Source organism: Heloderma suspectum, chromosome 7 (genome assembly GCF_057233095.1).
Source record: "Heloderma suspectum isolate Gila_16-S chromosome 7, 16-S_ref, whole genome shotgun sequence".
In the NCBI taxonomy this organism is placed as follows: Eukaryota; Metazoa; Chordata; class Lepidosauria; order Squamata; family Helodermatidae; genus Heloderma; species Heloderma suspectum.
Window position 1 is genome coordinate 64,832,848 of NC_139464.1, and position 25,917 is coordinate 64,858,764.

Here is a 25,917-nt window from a genome sequence, read left to right on the forward strand (position 1 = left end):
TAATCTGAATGCACATAGAGTGGTGTCCTGGCCACTGTTGTGATTCTGCTCCCCCCTCTATATGTGCTCACCCTGGATATACAAGAACAGTGCTTTTGGTCTTGGCTTATTGTGGTGTCAATGCAAAGAAAAAAGAAATTTCAACAGAACTTTCTTTGGAAATGAACTTTGGTCAGATTGACTTACTTGAATGTAATATGTTGTCCTTTGCAATTTAGAGTTCTTTCTTGGGCTAGAAAAACTGAAACCTGAGTAGTCAACAAGTGTGTGGGAGGAGCTGCAGAATAGAGCTGTTAGAGATGCAAGTCTACAGCCAAGTGAGACGTAATAAGCTGCAAGCTGCTTTTATAAAAGCTGTAACTCGATGTACTGAAAGGAATTGTGCTTCAACACAAATTGAGCCTATTTTGATACTGCCAAGCCTGGGAATGGTAGTTTTTCTGTAGTAAAACGTTTTGCTGCTCTTGTAATATAAACTGGTTTGTGTTTTTGGATTTCCATTCTGTGAACTGGGCACATCTCTGAAGGCAAGTATACCTCTAAAGATGATGTTGATTTTCATAGCAGGGAGAGAATTTGACTGCAATTTAGATGGCACAAATTATGCAGTTGTAGCTTGACAGCTGCTAGCAGCTCACTTTGTTTTCCAGCCAAATACATTGTGTGGAGAGGAGCACATGCTCCAGATGCATGTAATTAATGTGAAGTTATTTACAGGTTTCTTAGCTAGCTTTGTTGATGTAACAACATTGCATAGTGTTACTAGGAAGCCAGTCCTCCCCCCCCCCCCCCCGCCAGCACTAGACAGGCATTCTTTCTCTTGCCCCCTTCCCTATAGAGGTAATTGATTTTTGTGAGCCATCTCAGATATCCTAAATATCTGGTACTACTACAGCAGCAAAAGGATTAGTTTTGCTCATTATATGTGCAGTATTGGCTTCAGAAAATGCTTCTGTTTGCAGCTGAATTTCTTTCAAGGCTATGTTCCATTTTGCTTTTATTGCTGATAACGATGATGATTTTAAAATTTGCATTTTTAGTGTCACAATTTTAGTACTCTTTAATCCAAGAAAAAATAAAACAAAATGGACAGTGTTGAGTACAGGATTATATATCCCAAACACACACACACACACACACACACACACACACGATATAGAGAAAGGTATGGCTGTATGGTAAAAAGAATAACCTGAGGGATGATGGAATCCACACTCACCTGAATAGCTGTTATGAACAGAGCACTAAGTGCATTTCCAAAACAAGTACTAATATTTAATTTCAGCACCTTAAAAACAGTATTAAATCTTGGCCTTAAAAAGGAAGCAACACTGAGTTAGCTAAATAACTGAAAAGGGTTGGATATCAAAATCCTTTTCCCAGGCTTTCATACACTGGAGGAATAGATTACTCCTACAGCAACACCCATGGCTAAAATCCATGTTGAATGCCAAACTGATGTTCAGTAACAACCTCTTAAAATTATTTTTAATTTAAATGAAAACTATAGGCAACTCATATTTATACTTTTTAATAATGATATCAGTAGCAACCAGCATTTTTACCTATACTGATTTTTGTAACCTTTTAAAGGAGAAACAAAAAGGCAAAGAAAAATGATCAATTAGATATGCCTTGTGTTCACTTAGATAAGCCTTGTGCTTAAAGTGATTTTTATTGGCAAGTGCCCATGCTAACTGGGGTGATGTAGCAATTCTGAGTACCTTTGTAATAAATTTTATTCAAGGACACAAAATAATCCAACTTTGCAACCTTAGTTTTAGGCATTCTTTTCCCAATCTTGTACTAGGGATCTTTGTCCCAGTCAGTCCCTTGTGAGCAACTGGTAGTTGTCAGCATAAGGCAGCCTTCTCCAACCTGGTGCCCTACAAATGTTTTGGACTTCAACTCCCATCATCCCCAGCCAGCATAGCCAGTGGTCAGAAATCCTGGGAGATGTCCAAAACATTTGGAGGGTACCAGGTTAGGGAAAGCTGGTGCAAGGCTTCGAAAGTATTGTTTGACATAGTTCAATAACTTTCACTGATAGCAGTCTCATACTCATTTTTGCAGCCTCTACAAACATTACAAATTCCTTTGCTGTTTGGGCTTCCTTAGTCACTGTTAGAGAATCCTATGTCTTTATGTCTCACTACCTGAACACTTCCAACTTTATAATAGTGAATATGAATTTTCCATATACCAGTCTGAGTGGCTGAAGGGGTGATTGTAAACTTCCATTATGATTGCCAGTGACCATTCCAGAAAATGTTTGTTTGAAACTGACAGCTTTCAATGCATACAATAATTGTTAGTCCACCAATTAATTGTCTTTACACATTCTGAGCAGACACCATTTGGGTAGTGTTCTTGCATATATGCTCATTGCATTTTCTATGGATTTTCTCCATCACTGAATTGCATTTTCAACTTCATGAGGCTTTGGATCAGTAGCCCTCTTTCTTAAATGATCAAATTTAAGAAAGCTCTATTTTGCGTCCAAACCTTTCCCATTGCCCAAGTCACCATGCTCTGCTGTTAAAACCTGTTCATCATAGCTTTTTATTTTTACTGAAGAAAACTTGTCCAAGTTATGCTGTTCAGATTCATGAGCTGCGCCTTCAATGAGAAGATTATCATTATTAAGGAGCTATGATGCTGATGGTTGTTTGAGAATTCTCAATTAATTCTCCTGGGGGAGCATGGACGATGAACACCTTCTCTGTCAGAGCAGGTCCGCCATCTTAGTTTGCTTTCCTGTCAGAGCATGAGGAGGAGGAGAAATGGCACTGGCATGCCATTATGTTTATTTGAAGTCATTTCATTTTGGCAAGTAACCTTTTCCCTATAACAGTACAATAAATCCCAGCTGTTAAAAAATAAGTTTTTGCTGTGAAAGAATGCTGAGCTTCTTTTATGCTCTAGAAGCTTATTATTTCTGTGAGGTTTATATGCCTTCCAACTCAACATACGTTTGAGTAACAGATGTGAATTAACAGGAAGAAAATAGCAAAGAACCAAGTATAGATGTTTTCCACACACAAAAAGTATACTGTGGATTTCACTTTTCTTTGAAGAAAAGCATGACAAACTGCTAGAACTCAATGTACTTTTATACTAAAAGGTCTGCAAAGGGACCCCTCCCCCCAAATTGGAGTAGGAATTATTCATAGATAAAACTCACAATATGGTATTTTCCCCTCTGCCTTCCTGATGGAGAGATTGCATAGGAGGGTAGGGCACTAAAAGAGGAAGGACAGCGTGGGATCAATAAAGAAAAGACAGATGGATTGGAAGTGAGGCCTAGGATTTGGGAGCAAGGGCATAAATGGAACATGAAAAGGAAGAAAGTGCATAGAACTGTTATGGAGAAAGGTTGAGAGCTGCTTGGAGGTTTAGGGGTAGAATGAATGAATAATATGAAAAAAATGAATTTCTGGCAGTGAATATTGCTATTAAAAAGGTGTCTGTAAAAGCTCCTCAGTACATACTTTATCGATTTTGCTCCCTTATTAAAATGCTAATGTCAAGAAATAGTGTTCCTCCATTACAGGGGTGGGGAACTTGTGTCCTCCAGATGTTGACTCCTACTCCCACCAGCCCCAGTCAGCATGGCCAGTGGTCAGGGATGATGGGAGTGTAGTCCAAAAATGACTTGAGGGCCTTTGGTTCCCTACTCCAGCTGTATTATTTTTAACTCTCAGCCTTAGTGGTAAATGTGTGTCTGGGCTGTACCATTTCAGCCTTTACGTGGGGGCTCAAATGATGGAATGCTGCTTAATATTTTTTAAATTATGCACATAGAAAGCTAGACTTTGCAGAGAAGTCTTCTAGTGTAGACTTTTACTCTGATGTTAGTTTTCGGTGTGTAGGAATCTTTCTCATGAGGGAACATTCAATCTTGTTTGTCTCTGCTGTTAAATGTGGTACAGTCCAGACAGATTTACCACTTTAGTGAGAAGTAGGTCTGAGTGCGAAGCTGCATTGCTTCCCAAACAAGTGTGCTAAATCACCAGGTGCCTTTAAGCTTTAAACAGAAATAAGCTCAAATAACAAGGATTCGTTTGTAATCTCCAGTCCAGTGAAGAAGACTATAGAAAATACTGGTATTGTAGCATAGATGAGGTAGAAAAGCAACAATCCTGTACTTAAGAATATTAATTCAAAAATTATGTAATTTAATAGTGATGCTATAAATCTTTCCTGAACTAAAATATTAACCATTCAAACGTTATAGGCATTCAATGATTTATGTTGATCCACTTACTCTGTATTTTGAATTGTCAAACCTTATGACAAAGGTTTCAGGAACAAGTCTTCTTGAATGTTTTCCTTCTGTGTTAAATAAACCTGTGTTTGCTAGGATAACAAGAATGTGGAGGGGGCACTTACCGGGGAGAATCCGTGAGTGGGCAAGAGGGAAGGAAGACTGCTTAATCCTCCCAAGCTTGCTGATACTTCTTGCAAATGTTCTCCCAGGCCCTTCTCCCTCCCCCTCAGGTGGGCTCATTTCCAGTTTCATAGCCTGGATGGGAAATAGAAATTAAAAATGGCTGGACTGAGTGAATTCATAAAGTGTAACTGGTGGGTAGACAATGGGTTAAGTACAACTGTTCCCCTACCCACTGTTTTTCCTGCAGTTGCTGACCTGTCCTCCTTCAGTGTTACTAAGGAAACCATTGTTTTCCTTGTAACTTCTAGTTCCGCCCTTAGATCCCTACACTTGGGAACAGGTTCTGTGTGTCTTTGTGTGTGTGTGTATATGTTAGTGTTATAATGTGTGTCATTATAATAAATGGCTAAACTACAGGTTTTTTTTCTAAATAGCATGGCATTTTTCCATTATTCAAAGTTGAATACCATGAGCCTTATAGTTATAAGGCTCATGGTACTCAAAACGTATAACAGCGGATTGTGTGCATGAGAAGTGAGCTCTATCATAGTTCCCAGTTACAGTTTTCTAGCTGCTGTTAAATTTCTCCAAGCTCTGTCCATATATAGGCACATACAAAATGAGAAACAGAGAACAAGATTCACGAAGAGGATCCAAAGCAGATGATCTTGCTAAGGGGTGTTGGCACCATCCTGCTTCCACTCTGCTTTTCCAGTTAGGGGGGGAAGGAGGGAGGCTGAGCTCAGATCCTTCTGTGTAACTTGATAAGATGAGGATTTCCCATGAGGTCAGGGAGGGTTGTGTAAGAGGCTTGTTTTCTGTATTGCTTCAGAACATTTGGTATCTAGTATATAGACCAAGATAATATAATAGTAGAAGTTTTTATAGTATGACTTAAACTTAACAGTCACCAGACTGAAACCAAAAGGTCTTGTCAGTTGTGAACTGCAATGTTCACAACTGTGAACTAGTGAGGGACCAGGTACTTAGATTCAAGTCATTTTTGTTTAGTTAGTCAATTAGATTAAATAGGCTGAAATCTAAGAATGTTAGCTGGGTTGTGGATCAGCTGATACAAGAACAAATCTTTGTCAGTTTGACTTTATTTCCACTAGATTGTTTCCTGGCTTGCATTCTGTGAGTTCAGGTAAAACTATAGCTACTTTTTAAAATTTCCCCTTTAATCACAGAATTAGAATATGAAGAATCTCATAGGGGTGGAGAGAAAAAATGGCTTTAGAAGGGACTTTTAAAAAAATCTGTTCAGGAGGAAAACTTGCTGAAGTTAATGTTTGGAATGGAAAGTAGGAGAAGCTATCCACCTAAATCAAGAAAATAATTTGCATGCTGAGCAGCAAAGCACTCAAAACACTTGTCTAATTTCAGAATGAAATTTTAAAATATACATTCTGTTCTAGTTATATTGCCAGTAAATGTTAGCTTGTAGTTTCAAAAGGTGACTTTGTATTTATTAAGGGTTGCTGTTGTATAGCATTAAGCAAGTATAACTTGCATTTAGTGTTTTACCTGTATGTTCAAAACATATCAAACTATTTTAATGAAAAAATGGCTCTGTTTACTAAAGCTGTTAGGTTATTAAAAGCAAAGTCATTAATACATTTTCACTTTGTTGGTAGTAATTATTTTGTGCTAAAATCCAACATTTGGTAGTATTGCTTAAAATATATTTTGATTCAGTGGCTGACTTCTAAAATGTACTCTTTAATATACCTAATTAACACCTAAGAAATACTGCATTCAGAAACAAACATTTCTTTAAGAGAGTTTTTTTATGTGGATTTAGAATCCATAGAAACTATTGTTGGCAATACAGTCAAGACCCATGATAAAATTATTGCAAATATGACACTTCCCTTTTAATGAGAAATTTCTGCTTGGATTCTCAGTGGCAGTCTTCATTTTCTTATTTGAATCTTAGAAATATACCCGTGATAGGTTGTTCTGTATGTTTTAAAACAGAGTTTGAATTATTAGGAAGTGGAGGAATTACTTTAATAACTCCTCCATTCTGATGTACTTTGTCATGACAGTTGTCTGGTGCCTGCAAAACAATGAGGAGTAACAGCTTGTCTTGGGGCATACTGGATGAAGTATGAGATGTTATTGATGGAGGAATGGCAGCAGCTTGAATTGAATTCATAAATGTTTCTTGGCTTTATTACCAACTTTATCAGCCTCGGTTGTATCTTCTTGTTCCAAGTGCACACATGGCACTTGATCTTCGTGTGTCACTTGCATGTTGCTAATCTGAATGTGAGGGCAACGGTTTTCTCTGAAGATTCTTAATACTACCATCCTTCTGAATGACAACAATCATTATACAGAGCATCTAACTCATGAAGGAAGAGGGTCCACTGCGACGTAGGTTTTCTTCATGTGCTGGGGTTTCGCTTCCTCCACGAGGTGATGGTCGAAAACTTGTCCGGAATGCTTCATTCGGAGGATACAACGAATTTTCACCAGTCTTTCGAGGTTTGTTTTGTCTTTTTTATGTTGTCACAGAAATAGCTCTGCTTGTAAAAGCTTTCACGTACACTACCTTTTTTAAAAAAAAGCCATTTACTAAGATTTTTCTGAAGAAGCTGGATTCATGTTGAATTAAATCAAGATTTGGAAATAAATGGTTTGTGGTTTGTATATGTTGTCAGATAGCATTTTCTTTAGGCTTTATGTAAATAACTGTGGTCCATTTGTAGACTGAGTGTGATTGTACTTAATTAGAAAGGTATTTGACTGAATATGAATAGTGTTTGTCTTGTCTACAACTATACACCCAAATACTTTTCAAGTAAATGGAACATAATTTTTGATTCTATAGGTACTTCTGAAAACTGGAGTAAATATCTAGGACTTTTTAGCCCTTTGAATGTAAAATACAATTTCTAAAAAATGTACTGATGGTATGTTACATGAATGGTATGTCCTTAATCTTCACATAATTTAATACATAACTTGAAACTGCTCATAATGTTGTGTGTATGGTTTGCATCAATTCTAGTGTATTTGATCAGTCTTGGAAAAAATACAAGGATGAAGTTAGTTTATTTAAAAATTATGCCTTTTTGGCTATCCTATTTTAATGTATCTATTAGTGCTCTACTTTTTCTATTGTAGTCTATAGTTTGACTACGAACATGCTGTCAGTACCTTGGAGATTAGAAATAATGGTCTCTTTTTCATGCTTTTGTGTTAGTGGCAAACACATACACAACAAAAGCAAGAAAGACAAATAGATTTGCTTTATTTAGTCGATTACTGCAAAGTTCTGCACTTATCTGAATGTAACAATTACAGCTGGCTGGCTGTTGGGACATTTGAACCAATAAGGCAGTAAGTTGCATAGTTCTTCTCTTACTTACATTGATTATTCATAGACAGAGGTTTTGCCTTACCTTATTGAAAACCCAGTTTGTCTTGTAAAATGTTTAATACACTCAGGTGGTAGAGTGAAAGAAAGTAAGAACCCATTTTGATTTGAAGCCTTACATTTACGTTGGTATGTATGTATGTGTGCTAGATCTCAAATGCAATGTTAACTCTAGTAATGCTCCCTTACCTTAATTATAGCCCTCTGTTTACTATCTGAAAAGAACAATACAGCATCTGTTATTTTAGATTTCATTCTGTTTTTAATGTGTCAGTAACTGGCATTTAGTTCATATTCTTTCATACCAGTTTGTGTGGATTTAGTTAGCACACTGGCTTGCTATAAATGGCAGAGCACATATTCTAGAGGGCTATATTAAATCAAAGAATGGTATTTGAACAAACAGATTCTTTACAGTGTACATCTTTGGAATTCACATTAATTTTAAGAATGTAAGGTTTCAGTCCATATCATTAATATGTCCGTATTCTATATACCTTTTGAGGTAAGAAATCCCACAGAATTCAGCAGAGCTTAACTTTTGTATAAATATATTGAAGGTTTTTTAAAAAAGAAAAATAAGAAAATCTGTTAGCGCACATAGACTTTAAGTGGGTTATGAATTGGAAATAAAATATACAAGTATATAGTGGGGGCCAGTTTTAGATGGGGGAGGGTGTGTTCAGAGCCAGGGCTGGATTTTTTGTAGCTTTAGTAGGCATACTAACCATGTTGGTTTCTACAATCTCTAGCTTCTGCAATGTCGTTAGGAGCCATAACAGTTACAGACAGGATTGCTTTATTTAAAATTACCCACACATGGCTTCATTGCACCTGGGAATCAAATTAATTCAGCCACTTTCCTTTCCTTCTGTACTTTGCTGACTATTGAAGACATAGATTTATTTGTTTGCTTGTTTATTTAAACATTTTAAAGCTGCCCTTTATCTTTGCAGATACTAGGGTAGAATATAAATATAATTAAAATAATACATAATCCAACAAAAGATTGTATAAGTTACATAAATGTAGCACTTTTTAGGACATATTGGATAATGTATAGGTTGCATTTTTGGTATCAATGCAATTCATTCTGCGAAATGAATATCAAATACTATCTTAAGACATGTGGAGATGTGCTAACCATTCAAGGTTTTGATACAAGCCATAAGGGCAGATCTGAAAAGATCTCCATCTCCTAGCTGTGGAAGTCACATGACTCAGAAAATAGCCTTTAAATACATTTTATATATTATCCTTTAGCATTTAGAGATACAGGATTTCCAGAGGCCTTTGGCAACTCAAAATAAGCAGCAGTAATGCAGAGTATAACGTTTGAATACCTGAAGCCATCTACATTATTGTGTTCTTTCTATGGAAACATAGTTGTAAACAAATAGGTTTTCTACTGGGAAACCAATTTAGGATAAAGAAAGCAATACGTGATAGAGTAGACCAAAAAAATATAGAGGTTGGTCCAAGTAATGGTTTTAAGGGTATTTGTCAGACAGGAAGTCAAACCAATCAAAATCCAATAAAAAAAATGAGTAGTTGGGGGCGGGGGTTGAAGCATTACATTAAAAGTTTCTGTTGAATCCAAACAAGGACGTAATAGTTATTTTTTAAAAAAAAATCAGAAATTTCTAGTTCAAAATAAACAGAATTGGCGGTACACTAATCAGCCCCATGCAAATTTGATCTGGAGCACATCTGGGAAGATTTTAAATAATTTTGGATTTGTCCAGGTTACTACTGTTCCTCTTCAGGGGCTGGGAAGCAGAAGGCAAATCATATGCCTACTGTTTTAAGGCTTTATTATAGAGAAAACTCTGAAGATAAACAGCATGGCAAAGGAAGAAGAGGGCAGCATTTCTCTTCTCTCTCCCCACTTAGTGAAATTAATGCTGTTGTAGGCTGATTTATTTCTTACTGTTGACTTTAACAAATATGCGTATACTGGGCTTAAACAGTTTATAGACAAACTGCTGCCATGGTAATTAGGCCTGCAGGGCACTAGGCCGTATGGACTTCAGCAGCCTTATACTGCGTGTTGAGATCTGAGAGAACTAGGAAATTAGAATGATAAGAAATTTTGTATCAGGAGAATGGATAGTTTGTGAATGAACAAAAGACAATGCAATTAGAAACATTTAAGTTTTAAGTTAAATTTAACACACACATTTTTATCCGATTATAATACAGGTTCAATAAACAGTTTTCCTGCCCTTCTTTCCCTGTTTCCCTGCATGTAATAAATAGTCCATCTTCTTGTACATATGGTAGACCTTTCTGTCTAATATACATTGCCACACAGATTATTGGTACTTGAGGATAAAACATATTAATCACCTTATATTTTATGCTGATGTTATATATCAGCATCAAATTCTGAAAAATATTTACATTTTCTGAATTGAATCAAAACCGATCTTGCTATTTAACCTTTATCGACTTGAACCAAGACCAAACTGGAACTACTGCAGCGATAGCTGAACCCAAACTAGACCCAATCCAGAAAGTGACACACTGATTTCAGTACATGACTTGACCAGGAAAAATGAGTGAATTAGGAAAAATAGTTACATAAGTGAATTAAGTATTTTATGCATACTGTCGTGACTTGTGTCTCAGAGCAGTGTATTAATTTTTATTTAGATCTCCTAAAATTACAATTGGGAAACAACTTCTGGATGAGAGCTCTGTATTAAATTATTTCCAACTTGCTTCTCAAAAACTCTTTCCATAACATCCAGTCTGTTAAATCTATGAATTTTTGTAGCTAAAACGTTATTGCATGTATGCCTTTTGTTCTGTCTTTTTTACTTGCTGAAGGTAAATATTCTAAATGTGTGCTAAAGACAGAGATTCTAGATGTACATATTATTTTTCAAGATGCTGCCGCAGATGAATTGTGTTAGTAAATGGTATATAACTGATGGTGTACATTGGATGATCAAATATAAACCAAAAGAGTGGTTTTTTGGTTTGGGCATAAGCCTGGATATATATGAGTTTCATGCACCATGAGTTTAGTGCACCCATATACTGCAATGAAACAAGCTAAGAAACAGCAGTTAATTATTACTTCCCATTACATCCTGGCTTGTTTGGAAGTCATTAACCATAGTTTCCCAGTCTGGACATAAGTGGATGCTGTGGTTAAATGCAGGTTCCTGGCTTTTTTCCCTCCTTGCGCATATGGAGGAGGAAAGAGGCTGCATGCAATACCACAAAGCTTGTCTTATCCTGATTTATTAAGAAAGGATTTGATTGTCTAAACACAGCCAGTGCGTACATAAAACTAGACATTCATCAAATATCCTGGTTGCAATTTGTGAGGGGAAATCATGCATTTATCTGAGGTTTTGCTGCTTATTTCTGCAGCAGCAATTCCCTGTTTTGAAGAGATAGGTCCCATTTTAAATAAACAGTAGTTTGCTCAAGTTGGAGCTGCCGTAGCTCAAAGAGTGAACAAAGCTTCAGCTCCATGTGGCTGTCTTTCATACATAGTCTATTCTTTGCACTGTCATATGTGATGCACAGTGAAAATAAAGCTACAGGTATTGATTGACTCTAGACACTCTAAATGTGGTGTCAAGAGCCCTGTTCACAAGGCACATCTTGGGATTGGGATTGTACCTACTGGCTCTGGCCCCTTTCCAAAAGTTTATACAAAGGTGTGAAAAGAACCTGTAAACATTCAAGCTGCTACTTAATCCATGTTAAGAATCCAGAATTGCTCCAGGGCATTTCCCAAGCTCCTGTCAGTCTATTTGGAAGGACAGAATTTCTACTTAATACTTGTCCCAGGGATTTTGAAAGAACATTCTAAATACATTTGTTACTATGAAGAATGTAGATATTCAGCTCTGCCTTTTAGCATAATAAATGAAAACATCATGGCATAAGCCTTGTGATTTGGCTTTGCGCAGATTCACATCCTATCTTGTAAGACATTGATTGGTTCACATCTGTGGGGGACATATAGTAGTATATGTGAACACCATGTTATCTGATCCTGATAGATGTTAGAACTTCTTTAAAAAGTGAGTCAGGAGCTGCTTCTTTGGTTCCACAGAAAGCATTGTTTTTTAGTTGCTCTAAGCTGGAGGTAGTCCGGCAAGTACACGGCCACAACCATTTTGAAATGGCCTAAACGAGAAGTTGTGGGTAACTAAAGCTGTGTACATACCTTGTCCTTTTATATCATCATAAGACAAAGCTTTTGCTTTTTAGTCAGGTCTAGAAAAACCTCTTTTAATTTTGTGTGTTGAATTCAGTGTGATCTGTTTTCCTGATTTTTAAAAGCTTTTTTTTTTTTGCATTGCACCAAACTTTCTCTGGATCTAAACTATCCAGAGAAATAGGCAAGGCACCCTCAGTGGGCCCCCTCTCTCAGTGAGTCTACCTTGCCACCATCATTGTCATCAGTTGCTATTGCTTCTCATCCTCTTTCTTGTCATTGCTGCTACTAAGCTACTTGCTTTGTTGACAAGCAGATTGCTAGTGAGCAAGTAGGCAGTGGTACCTGCTGCAGCTCCTTCTAACCACCGCTGTTTCCTAGGCAAGAGCAAGACGGAGGTAACAAAGAGGTTGCAATAACGAAGAGAAGGAGCAACTGTTCAGAGGGCCCCTTTTGGGCTGTGGGCTCTCGGCAGGTGCCCAACCATGCCTACCCTTAACACTGGCCCTGGTAATGTGCTTACTAGCAATTGGATATTTTGATTCAATATGACTACATTCAGATGATCAGTTCTTGCCTTAATAGGCTAGGATATGTATGAACTTCATGTAACTATACGCAGTCCCTTTGTTGCCACTGTATTCCTCTCTTCATGTGAATGGTGATACAAACCAGGAAGTAGCAGTTAACTATAGTTTCCCATTATGTCAGAACTGGAAACTATAGTTGATGGCTTCCAAGCAAACCAAGCCAACTTTAAACCATGGTTGGCTTGCTTGAAGTTATTAACCATAGTGGTTCAGATGTAATAGGAATCTAACATTAATTACATCTTCCTTGTTCATTTTGCTGCTTGTGGAAAGGGAGGAAAGGGGTTGCATGTAGGTACACAAAGCTCATGCATATCCTGGCTTATTAAGACAGGATTTGATCAGCCAAACCAGGCTTATGAATAATTGATATACCTCTGAATGCCTAGAGGGCTAAAAGAAAAGTATTGTCTTTTCAGAGGGGTGGAGTTGATAACTACCATTTATGCTAGTCTTTGACATTTATAAGGGAACTGGCTTCAGGCACAAATTAGAAATTTTGGAGTAAGAATTTTTTTTTCTGATCCTGGGTGTCCAGGTTTCTTAATATGGCTTTAATATTAAACAATATTTTCCTAGTTTTAGAAGTATTATGACACAATTTGGTGAACAAATAATGGTGTTTGCATAAGTGTGCTTGGTATATTTAGGATTTTGTCCTCAGTGGTATATGGAATATACTGAATTGTTGCAACCTTTCTTTTTAAGGTTTTGACAGAGGGAAAGATGATGCATCACAAAGTAAAGATGATTCTCCACAGTCAATGTCAAAAAGCAAGGTAAGCGCATTAACTTACTAAAACAGTAAAAAGCATAGTTCTGTTTGCTACATCTAAGTGAATTTAAATACTTTGTTCCAATGGCTGTAATATTTTCAAGGGTTGTCTCATCGGAGGCTTACTCGGAAGCTTATAGCCATCCAAAGCAGAGTAGGAGACGCAGTGGAGCGCACTTCGCCTCCACAATCCTTCCACTCTGTATTTTCTCCCTGTGTCTTTTAAGTAGTAAGGAGAGTCATATGTTTGTATAGCCCTTAGCTATAGCAGAGGTGCATGGTTAGTGTTTTGAATATAAAGTAAGCATTAAGTGATAATTATTTTAAAAGCTATTTGGTAATGAAAAACTGAGGACTGCTCAGGAGTACTAGTAGTCCTCTAGTGAATAACTGTTAGCCTAAAATAGGTCTGAGGCATATGATGATGAATTTCTGTAATCCAGTATATTGGATTGTCAGTCCAATATATGTAACACATTTTTGAACAAAACAGAGCAACTAGTAACCTGATGGCAATTTTAGAATTGAGATGTTGAACTCTAGGATACATCACACAGCCTTGGATGTTTCTCCATTGCACATCTTCTGTAAAACATAAAGCTTGATGGACTTGGTGATATAACTGAAGACTCTGAGTTACTGATCAGTCGACCACAAGCACTTTCACCTCAGTTAGCCCAGTATGTATTAACATACTCAATATGTACTGAGTTTTAGAGGCTTGTTGTTTTAAGACTGCAAAGCTTAAATTTGCATCACCAAACTCACCATCTAGTTATGATTGCCCTGATACCTTAATTCTTGAAGTTTCAGGCATGATGTCACTCTTGTAGGCTTGAAGCAAGTTGAAAATGTGTTCTGAGCCCAAATTTTGTTTTCCAACTTCTGATTCTTTTCCCTTCAGTGGTGTGGCATTTATTTTTTAAAAAATTATTCCATGCTATTTTTACTGCAGTGGGTCATATGTCTCATAATCTAAAACAGTAGTGGTATATATTGGAAACCAAATTTTCAGCTCAGATCTAGCTTCTAAATATTCGCAGAACTCCTTAATCAAAAAACATGTAATGGTTCCTGTTGCAAAAAACCTTCTGAATTAGCAATCGTTTCTATATCTGAAAATAGCTATTTCAAAACTTCCTAATCTGGAAACTGCATAGGAGAGCCCTTCGCTAGAAAGAGGTTGATTTTTTTAAATTAACACTTAAAAAAAAAAAAAAAAAAGCTCAAAATAGAGATGACTCTGATTACCCTGCTGTTCATGGTATGTTTGGAGCTACTGTTGATAGCTATTTAAAATTCAGATAACATAAAAGGAAGATGCAAGTAAATTGAAATTGTATGCATATAATTGCTTTTACTTTAACAGTTCCATTAACCCCAAATTAAAGAATCAGAAATTGAATGGATAAGATATGGTCAAAAAGTAGGTCATAGAATTAGCAGAAGGATATCTGAAATAATAGATATACATCTGCAAAATCCAGAAACAACAAATAAAGAATGAACTAAAGAAAGATAAGCCTGCTTGGTATCAAGAAATACAATTAACAAAAAACTGAAAAGGATTTATATTAAAAAATTAGGAAAAACTACTCTTTTCTTATGCTGTACTAAAGCTGAGAACTGGCTCAACAGCTTTTTGCAGAACCAGACCCAAAACATTCCCTTTCAGAGTTGGGTGTACAACATGGGGAAGGAAGTTCCCATGCTGTGCCACTTGGGTTGATGCCACTCCCCTCAGTAATTATTTCAGGGAGAAAAGAGTTGAAGTTTTTGCAGGTTTCTAGCTTTTAAGATCTTGTTAGAGTTCCATTGAGAAATGGAGTAAGTAAAGAGTCTCATAATAAGATGGAAGCAAGATAATGGCCATATGGGAACAACTGTTGTGTGTGTTGTGCATTATCTGGAATAGAACTATTAACACAAACTAACAGACATTTGTAACGCTACATGCTTCAAGTGTCAAAAGGAGGAAGTTAATTCCTTCCATATGTAGTTGATGTGTTAATTTGCAATGAAAATCTGAGTTTCCGTTTGGCAATGGAAAGGATAAGACAGTTATTGTCTTATGCATGGAACCATACATATACATATGTATTGTATTAAGTATGGTGAATTTATTTCTCATATGTTTGTTTCTGCCAGAATAAACTATGCAAAATATTGGGAGAATTACTTTTGTCTTCATGGTACATGAGTGGGAAAACAAACTCTGTGAGTTGGATCCAGGTTTAGCCATATTTAGGGTCGACCCATTAAAATGAATGGGTTTAATCTCACCAGGTCTGGATCCAAGCCTATAAATATGTCGTTTTCTCAAAACTTACCAATTCTGTAAAGACGAAGGAAGGAAGGCAGTGATGTACCAAATTTGTTCATAACTGGACAGCATTTATAACATTTTGCAAATCAAGGATCATACATTTTTACTGACATATTTATAACTTCAATTTAGGGTAGTAACTTTGTCTGTTATTTAACAAGTATGTAATACATATGTTTATTTTATAAAATTTACTGAAATGTGGTTGAACTTTATGCCAGTTTGCTCTTGATCACCTATAATTGAGTGGTCTTCTGGTTCATGAAGGAGTTCACACAACCGCATCCATGTAATAATTAGCATGGAAGCATTAGCGTTGACTGGAGAACTGCTTTAATGTGGTCTGGGCTTAATGTTGCTTTTGTAATCATGAAAGTGCCAATTGTGTGGATTGCTTGGATTTTTTTCTTAACTTTCCACACCAGCACTTCATCTCCATTAGGGCTGTTGCTTCTGGCATGGAAGGAAACCAGAGATACGGGTGATTCCCGTAATTGGTGCTTACATATATTACCGCTCAGATGTGGAACTCCAGCCACATGGAAGTGGTTTCCCAGCAGCTGATATCACAGAGGCAAAGAAGAAAGCACGCACTACCTATCAATAGAAGAATGATCAAGGTCACTTGTTTGAGCCTTCCAGCTGATTCTGTGGAAGCACTTGTGAATGACCTTCTTGCGAACCAGACCAAAAACTGCATATTTACCTCTAAAATCCAAAATGAGAGATACAGTTAAAACAACATGCTTTTAAATGTTTAATTGCTGTATATTAACTTTAATGCTGCTTAAATGCACTACATTCTTGTAGTGGAATCTACTGCATTGCGGTGCTCACATTTTAGGTGCACTTCTGCCTATCTTTTCTAGTCTTGAAAAGTATGTAGGAAGATCTGTATGTACAGTGATGCTTAGTTTCTAAATAGAAACATCCCCTACTCCTCCATTGCCACATTGGAAATGCATCTTGGATTCCTCAGAAACATCTGCTGTGTACTGCTGTTTAAAATATATAAAGCTTGTGTGTAGCCATAAACAAGTGTTGTGAATTGGGGCCTTTTTGTCTCATCTTTTTATATTGTATTACCACATCGAAAAAAGCAAAAGCAAAAAAGTCCTGTGGGAAAACTAATTTAAATCTGTAAGAGGAAATATTTGAGCAGATATTAAATCCACCCAGAAGACTTGGTTGATTCCTGGATATCTTACTATTAAGCAGACCTTGTCAGTCAAACTTATGTTTTGATGTACAAGGAAACAAATGCAACTTGTAACTTATCCAAGGTTTATTTTTAGTCAGTAGTAGATGCTTACTTTGAAGTTCCTAATGTGTTAACTTGTTTACCATAATTTGGTGAGTGATGGACCAGAATAGCTCTGCAACTCTACAGGTTACATCTGTTGTTATCCAGTTTCTTCCAACTGTTGGGCAGTATGTGTAAAGAAACAATTTTTAGACTTAAAGACAAGATCAATAAAATGCATGTGCTGCCACAGCATCATATTGCCTTGCTGTAAATAAAGGCTCTGATTTAATAAATAATTATTTTTAGTGTTACGGTACTGAAGTGGAGTAAAGTTATGGATATCTAGAAGTATGGTGTTAGGGAGAGCAAGTTGTAGTAGTGTTTTTGGGTAGCACCTGTATATCATATTTAGGGAGCAGAACTAATAATAGTTTGGAGAAAGTCCATATTTTCCTTGATGGGGCACTGGTTGATGTTGGGCAAGAAAGGTAGCATTGGGTAAGAAAAGAGCTATTTGGGTTTGCATGTATAAAGCTCAGTTGGTGATTTTCCTCTATTTTGGACTCTCTGTTTCAAATTGGATCATTGTTAAAGAGAATCACATGAGCACTTCCTTTAGGTTTCATTTACAGGCTCCTTTTCTGCCTTGATCAAATGAGTAACATAAATATAAAACTTAGAAAACTACAACCTAAAAAACTTCCTGGTTTCCATACTTCATGTAATTAGAGTTTGCCTGCCTGAAAGACAGCTAGTATCGTTTCTTTTTTGTTATTTTCTTATGTGATATATATTTTCAGTCAGAATCTAAGCTTTATAATGGATCAGAGAAAGACATTACCACTGCTTCCTCCACCACCTCCTCAGCTACCAAACTCACAAAGAAGGAGTCCCTTAAGGTAAGTTGCTTTCCAAAACAGTACATCTACAGTTTTTAGCCTTATGTGACTATACAGTATCACACCTTCCAGTGGACTCAGAAGCTAAATATGAGATGCACAAGAGATTTAAAGAAACATCAGGATGATGTCACTGCTACTTCAGCCAGTGTCATTTTCCTCCAGAAAAGTTTTGACATAGTCCTCTAGTTCTAGTGTGTGGAAGATGTGCAGAACAACTTGGCTACTTTTTATCTGCTATAGGCCTAGTTCTCACTAGGTTTGTAAGCTTGTGGATGGGCTATGCCACTTCTAATACAGGAGCATTCAGTCATGTGAGCTCCCACCTGCAATTTGAAGTGGTACAGCCCAGACATGGCTTTACCACAGAGGTGGGCAACTTATGGCCCTCTAGATGTTTTGGCCTACAATTCCCATCAGCCCTAGCCAGCATATGTAATGGTGAGGGATGATGAGAGTTGTATGCCAAAACATCTGAAGGGCCACAAGTTGCCCACTCCTGCTTTACCACCCCAGTGGGAGTGGCTACAGACAAAGTAGCTATGGTGTGTTTGCTGCTAGGGGCGAGAATTCGTTTCTTGCACTATTCACCACCACGAGAGTGACATGACCATTAGTTCCTGCTGGAAATAATATTCATGTTATTAACTCATTGCCTCTTCACCCTGGATGAAAGGTTTGGGTTACAGGAATGATATTAGATTTCAGTTGAGGTCTGATTTTTCTTTGAATTTTCGATTATAGAACTGTTTTTAAAAATACTTAGAAGTGCCCGCTTTTCTTATCCAAGCTGCTGAATCGTCTTGTGTGACATTGTGAAATCCAATGTAAAAGGAATTCTAGTAATAGCTAATGATAAATTGAAAATATACTTAATGTATGACAGTACCATTCTTAATTAGACATGCAAGGTAGGTAAGCTTATGCATGTATATGAGCCAGTGAGAGCATGCCAGGTTCCTAGTTTCATAGACCTCATTTGCAGAAAACTTTAAAATGGTAAGTCCAATAAAAGAATCATTTTACTAACTCTGCATCTCCAATACCTTGGCACCAGTATGGTCAACTTACAAGAGATATTAATGTAGCTGAAGATCCATCTGTCCCATTATATGAAATTGGTTAGAAAGAGTATAGGGCCATCTGCAGAGGGAGGCAAGGTTGGGCATTTGCCGGGGCCTCACCGCTCTAACTGTGCACCCCTTTCCAATGTGCAGAGGGTATTGAAGAAAATCTGATGCAGTCTAAGATAATTCTCAGTTTGCATGTCCGACCACTTCCAGGTTAGGGGGCCCCACTGAGGCTGTGTGTCCAAAGGCCCCCCAAATCCTTGAACCAGCCCTGATGGAATATTAAGTAATGACAACCTTTATGTTAAACAAACAGCTATCCTAAAACTGCTCCTTTTTCTTTTTACTTTTATTAACTGAGCTAGGCATGTTACATTCCTGGTTGTACAATGACCTTTGATTTTTGCAAATCTAGTTGATTCATAAACACCTTTCCATCCACTTATGTTTCTAACCCTGTTTATTATTTATTCAATCTTTACAGGTTCAAAAGAAAAATTACAGGGAAGAAAAGAAAAGAGCCACAAAAGAATTACTTAGTACAATCACAGACCCATCGGTCATTGTTATGGCTGACTGGCTGAAGGTCAGGAAGTGTGTATAACATGAGTAAAAGTTGTAGCTGCTGTCTGCTGTTTATCTACAAAATTGTAAAGAGTTTAAATCCTATTGGCTGCTGATATTTACCACCAGCAGAGAATCTATTCTATCCTAAGAGATTCAGTGCTTGATGCATAGGGAAGGGGGATATACCTAGCTGCTACTTTACTGTGGTTGCCATGGCTACATCTGTCTGCAGTGACTAATTGTGTTGGTGATCCATTTGATTAAATATGATGTGACTTATGAGAGATTCCTCTAGTAACTGAAAATTGAAGGTCACTGATGTGCTGCTATTTTAAAACAGGCTCCTTCTTGCAGACTACCCCGGCCCTTTTCATATGTGATGGTATAAAACTCAGGGAGGTTCAAATGTGTGAATTTTAATAATGATATGAAATTATCATTATTAATTATAATGATAGCTCCAGAAAAAAGACATTGTAAAAGTAGTATGGGTGTCAAATAATCTAAGCTGCTTAATATCAGTGTTTCTTGCACATCAACAGAGGAATTATTTATTTATTTATTTATTTATTTATTGCATTTATACCCCGCCTTTCTCCCTCTCGCAAGGAACTCAAGGCGGCTAAATTAAATGTCTCACACTGATTTGTAAAATATTTAGCTGGGGATGTTGCTGTTTGGATGTTGTTGTTTTCCTAAATAGGCTAAAAACTAAAGCCTGGTTAACATACTACATTTTTTTAATTGACTGGTTACTTTTGAATCCTACCTTTCCTTCAAGGTACTCAGGGCAATATTTTCTTCTCTCAACAACCTGAGAGTTAAATTAGGGTTAGAAAGAGTGATGCACCTGAAGCAACCAGGTGAGCTTCACTGCTGATTAGGGTTCTGAACCTGGGTTCACATTTCAACCACACTCCCTAACCAGTAGGCTGGACTAGTGTGAATTGAGACTGTTCTGCAGACAAGGGAAATCCAAGTATCTGCAGTTATTCATATATCATAGTAATTTAGGCTGGAATCCTGTACCATCTTACCTGGGAATAAGCCCAGTGAACTCAGCGGGGCTTAATTCTGAATGGACATGTATAGGCTTGCACTGCTCAGTTTCATTTCAGAGAAAAACTACCTGCATATTATATTTAATATCCTTTAGTCACTCAACTTATATCAAGGAACAATATGCGGACAGTAAGGTATGTTCTTGCTGTGTGTGATGGTATGAGATTTGGAAACTTGATAGGTACTTAGAAATATATCTTCAGTTCTACAATACTGAAATGGTTGTGTATATTGTGAGTGGTCTTCTCTGCCTGGGAGGGGAAGGACTGAAATATATTTAAAATTATAATTAATTAAAAGCCTTCCTTTTTTTCTTGTTAAGATTCGTGGTACACTGAAAAGCTGGACCAAACTTTGGTGCGTGTTGAAACCAGGAGTACTGCTTATTTACAAAACTCCTAAAAATGGCCAGTGGGTGGGAACAGTACTTCTGAACGCTTGTGAACTCATTGAGCGGCCTTCAAAAAAGGATGGATTTTGTTTCAAACTTTTCCATCCTTTGGAGCAGTCTATCTGGGCTGTTAAGGTAAGTGAATATGTATTCTTGATGCAGGTGGTGTTGAATGGAACATTACACCAATGATACCCTAAACCTTTCTGCATTGTTAAATATTAATGATCTCAAGGTGCTTTCAGTTGTCTTAGATTGGTCTAGCTCAGCTACTCCTTTGCTATTCATGCCTGATTTTCTGACAACTCAAAGTCCTGAAAATTGTAGCTGTTCAGTTGCTTTCAACACCCAGTCTAGAAAAGTTGAAAGGGGCAGACTTGACCTTGTATATGTGCATTGTACTGTCCAGACCCTTAATGAAGCTAGGGGGATTGTTGAAGTGAAGCTTTCCTCAAAGTGAGTTTGGACTCAAGGGCAGTTTATAGAGTTCAGGTAAAGAGCACAAAGGAGGCAACAACTTTGGGCATACTCACGATGGGGTTAAACAACATATTCAGTAGCTTGGTTCTGAGGAATGAATAGAAGCCTTCCTTAGGTTCCTGGCTTCTTGACTGGGTTTCAGCTGGCTCATTCAGTACAACAAAAGCCAATCTTCCATGGGACAAACAAGTAGAGGCTCTCAAAACAAAAGAGACCCACAAGGAGTAGTCGGGTGGTGCCTTAACCTGTTAAGCTATGTGGAGGTAAGGATGCCTCAGTACTGGATCATACTTCCTGTTGGGCTTTAGATTGGGTAGTGTGTACGTTACCTCGTGGATTGCTTGACTGTGATGGTGACCTGGAGGTCAGGAAGGCATTTTTATCTGGAGTTCCCACTGTTTGCTGACTTGCATGAGGACAACTCCTAGTACTTCAAGTAGATACATGTCATAAACTTTTATTCCAATAAAGCTAGGTAGGTAGCAATTGGCAGGTCCTTTGGAAGAGGCACATCAAATCCCCCTTGTTCCATTGCTTCCACAGAACATGTGACCACAAACTCTTGCTGAAACTTAAATTTATTACTCAAAAGGTGTCAAGTTACATCACTGACAGTACGCACAAAACAAAATATATACTGCCAAGCCAGGGAAGCACTACAGTGAAGTCCTTCCTAGCAAAGTCTCTCTAAAGTTGTGCCTCTTGGCTTGTAGGCGGATAAGCTCCTCTGTTCTCACTGTCTTCCAAGTCTGTTGGTGAAATTAGCTCTGAAGACAGGAGTTCTTTTGCCTTGCCCTCCCCCTGGAGTTGTTTCTCGAGACAGGCTTTTCTAACCCCGCTCTCACACCTCCGCTGAGGCTGCAGATAAGCATTTTCCCCAGGAAAAGGGCTGGGGCTGCCTGTAGCTTTCACCCAATAATTTACCCACTCTGGAGCTGAGTGGCTCTTTGGCTAAGTCTCCCATCGCCTGTTGCCTTGGGCTCCGTTTCTTCCTGCCAGGTCAGTGCATATTTCTTTACCCCTCTCTCTTCCATCTTTACAGCCCCTCCTGGCACCTATTCCTCTCCCCAGAGCACTAACTGTTGCAGAAATTAGGCTAGGAGTTGAACCGCTTCTTTCATCTGGTCTTTGTCCCCTCCCTTGGCTTGCCTGCAGTCCTTGTCCTCCACATGGTTTTGCTTTCTCTCCATCCTCCAAATCCTTGGCATCTTGTCGGCCTTCAGTCAATGTTTGTCTCTGACTTTCTTCCTCTGTCTTCTCTCTGTCCTCCCCCCTCTGCCTAAATGCTACCTCATGATGTACACTCTCCTGGTGCAGCCCCACCCCCCAGGACTCTGGCCAGCTGAGCAGCGTCTCCCTGCTACTTCCAGGACACGCTGCGTAGTAGCAGCAACGGCTTGCCTGGCCTTCCCCACTTGCTGCTACTCCCAAACAGCCTGTCAGCTGTTCACCTCGCTGCTTTGGCTGAGAGGTGAGTGGCCTTGGGAGTTAAACAGCTGCAATGGGGTCTCCTTGGACAGGATATGCCTCGGCAATCCCCAATAAGTCATCACAGTAGTATACTACATCAAGATCCTTTTGCTTCTAGTTGCAATGAGTTCTTACCCATGCAGCCTTTCCCAGAACAAAGATGTATTGGACAGGGGGATGCCAATGAAATGCACATGTAAAAGTCATCAGGGGCAAGCTTCTCAATTAACAGGAAGAAAGATGGGATTGGATCATATACATCAGGCCAACAGTAATTATATGCCATTAAAATGATTATATGGAACAGCAATTATGCAGCTGTTGTGGTGTGATATTGAAAGTAATATTTAATAACCCCTTCAAGATAGTTTTAAAAGCTCTATTAATTCACTGGTGTCCAATTTGTGAACACTGATTTCTTCCTCCTTCAAATATGAGTAAGTTTTCGTTAATAGCTATAATCTGTATGATTGGAGTAGCTGATGATGGAAACATCCTAGCTCTGCAGAAGATCACAGGGCAGCTTGATGACAGCTTAGAAGAAGAATCAAAGCTGTACCTATTAAATCCACCACTCATTGCAGAGATATTATCTTTAATAGATATTAATAGTCTAGAGGACATTACTCAACATCTTTCAAGTCAGGTCAGATTTTAAAACCTATAAGGGTTGAAATTGTGCATTTTAAATGTGTTGTGAGCTCGCCTCAAATATGGAAAGCTCTCTTATACTGAGAGATCATTGGTCCATCTAGCCCAGTATTGTTGACTGAAAGCAGCCCTCCAGGGATTCAGGCAGGATTCTTTCCTAGCTCTACCTGGAGATGCTGGGGATTGAACCAGGGATCATCTGCATGCAAAGCATGTGCTCAATTTCTGAGCTATGGCCCTTCCCTTAACTGGTCTGACGCTGCATTGTCATATGGATGCATGCTATTCAGAGTAATTATATTTATATTTCTGTAATTGTATTTTATGGCCTTTATTTTGGAAGTTAGAAAGTTCCTTTTTGTTGCCATCTCCTCTTTCTCTCTAAATCAGTGATAGTCATGCAGCACTGAAATCCATGTATTTTCGTGGGAGTTAAACATACAGGACAAAAGGAAGCAACCTCATCAATTTTTGAAGAATAGAACCTCTGAATTAAAACATGGATTCATACATCAGCATGGCCTTTATGGGATGGTTCGTAAAGATGACTAATTATCATTATTTTAAAAATTAAAATATATATAACTCATCTTTTGTCCCCCAGCATGCTTTACAGCAATCAAGTAAAAACAACCCAAATATATATTTTTTTAATCTTTTTAAAAACACCAGCCAGAACAGAGAATTGACAGCATACCACACAGTGAGGAAAGAAATCAAGCCAGCCCAAATGCATTACAAAACAAAATGGTCTTAAATGGTCTTTGTGGTGTTTTAATGGCTGAAACACCACTAAAGATGGGACCAATCAGGCCTTAAAGGCAATAAAATAGGACATAACTATTTATTTAGCTAATATATAAGGCTCTGATCCCAAACAATGTCCTAACACCATCAAATGGAGTCACTCTTGAATATGTTCTCTGTTCGGATCAGGTACGTTAGGCTGTAATCCTCCCACACTTGCTAGGCAGGGGGTAAGCCCCATTGCACACAATTGGTCTTCCTTCTGAGTAAACATTCACAAGATTGCCCTGTTTAATGATCTAAAGATTTCCTGCAGACTTTACAATTGTCTCTTTTAATCTGTACCACTGTTAGATGTTTTTCCTTGTTTTCATTGCTTTAGCTTGTGTTGCAATTGCAGAAGAAAAACACAGCTTGATTTTCACAGTAAGAGTCTTCCATTGTACAACTGACCTCTGTGACAGACACTGCAGACAGGTGCTGTTGTGTTAGGCTTTTCAACAACAATTGCTTCTCTGTTTCTGATTTAAAAGATAAATTCATATTGGGTAGATGAAAGCATAGCTGCCTTATTGCAGAGTCCATTATGAGTTGTCTATTGAGAGTCTAGTTGCGGGGCTGCTTTTACATGATATGAAGTTAGCATAACTGTATCCTACAGTAGTTTTTCTTCCAAGTACTGCATTGTGGCTCTCTCTTTGCCCATCCACACTTATTTGTCTACTTGCATCTGGAAATCCATGAAAATGAGGTTTCTTCCAAATCTCCAGACTAGTTTGTGCTGAAATCCGTGCAGCTGAACTACCTCCCAGTTTCTTCACAGTGAATGCAGGGAACAAGTATACAGATGGTGTTGCCAATCCTTTCTCCCCTATCAGCTGCTTGTTCTACGTAAATGTATTCTTGCTATCATCTTTTTCTTGTTTTCCACCCCCAACATGAATGAGTAATCAGAGCTCTTAATGCCACCAAAATATTGGCCTCTATGAATAAGGACAGCATTTTTAGAAAATTTACAGATGTGGTTTCTTGCGTGGGGGGAAAGCAAATGGAAATTTCAATCCTAAAGACCTCTTTAAAAGGGCATGGTGGGGTTTCAGAGGGAGCTGTTACTGAAATTAGTCTGAAGAGCAGATTCCAGTGAAAGATTACAGTTCCCAGCTATTGCTGATTGACAGAGAATCTGCTTGTTTTCCTTGCTTAGATAAGGTTGAATTCAAATTAATCTAAAACTCTTGCATCTGTTATTCGTAATTTTAGGGGCCTAAAGGTGAAGCTGTTGGCTCTATAACACAGCCATTACCCAGCAGTTACTTGATCATCCGAGCAGCTTCAGAATCGGATGGTAAATAACTTTTTTTTTTGTCTTTTGAGATCAGTTAGTTACAATTCTTGAAGAGAATGTTTTTGAAGTATATGCCATTGATTAATGGAATTTAAGAGCTGAATAATGTATACATAGTGTGAACATTTTGCAGCACAATCCTATGCATGTCTACTCAGAAGTAAATCCCATTGAATTCAGTGGAACTTACTTCCAGGCAAGCGAACATAAGGTTGCTGCCTAAACCTATTAAATAGGACAGATGATTGGATGCGCTACGGCTTGCCGTGGGGCTGTTTCCCCCTTAGTCCTCCTGGCAGTTCTGGGCACATAATCCAGGCACCTTTGCAGCAGA

The 25,917-nt window shown here is 38.0% G+C and overlaps 1 protein-coding gene and 1 pseudogene across 28 annotated transcripts in view; one reads left to right on the plus strand and one right to left on the minus strand.

The window, feature by feature from the left end:
- The window catches only part of OSBPL8 (oxysterol binding protein like 8), a 112,961-nt gene that overhangs the window by 56,671 nt on the left and 30,373 nt on the right, over positions 1-25,917 (plus strand). For 17 of the 28 annotated variants that reach the window (XR_014784395.1, XM_084810440.1, XM_084810420.1 and 14 more), the window contains 5 exons: positions 13,263-13,333; positions 17,702-17,800; positions 19,355-19,456; positions 20,822-21,025; positions 25,499-25,583. Coding sequence is in view for 27 of the 28 variants with exons in the window: in XM_084810440.1 (XP_084666566.1) it covers positions 13,263-13,333; positions 17,702-17,800; positions 19,355-19,456; positions 20,822-21,025; positions 25,499-25,583 (561 nt within the window). In the remaining variant the exon portion in view is untranslated. Of the gene's footprint in view, positions 1-6,738; positions 6,887-13,262; positions 13,334-17,701; positions 17,801-19,354; positions 19,457-20,821; positions 21,026-25,498; positions 25,584-25,917 lie in introns of all 28 variants that reach the window. The other 11 variants (XM_084810429.1, XM_084810427.1, XM_084810430.1 and 8 more) reach the window with 1 other exon arrangement.
- LOC146339878 (F-actin-capping protein subunit alpha-2 pseudogene) lies at positions 1,941-4,887 on the minus strand (annotated as a pseudogene).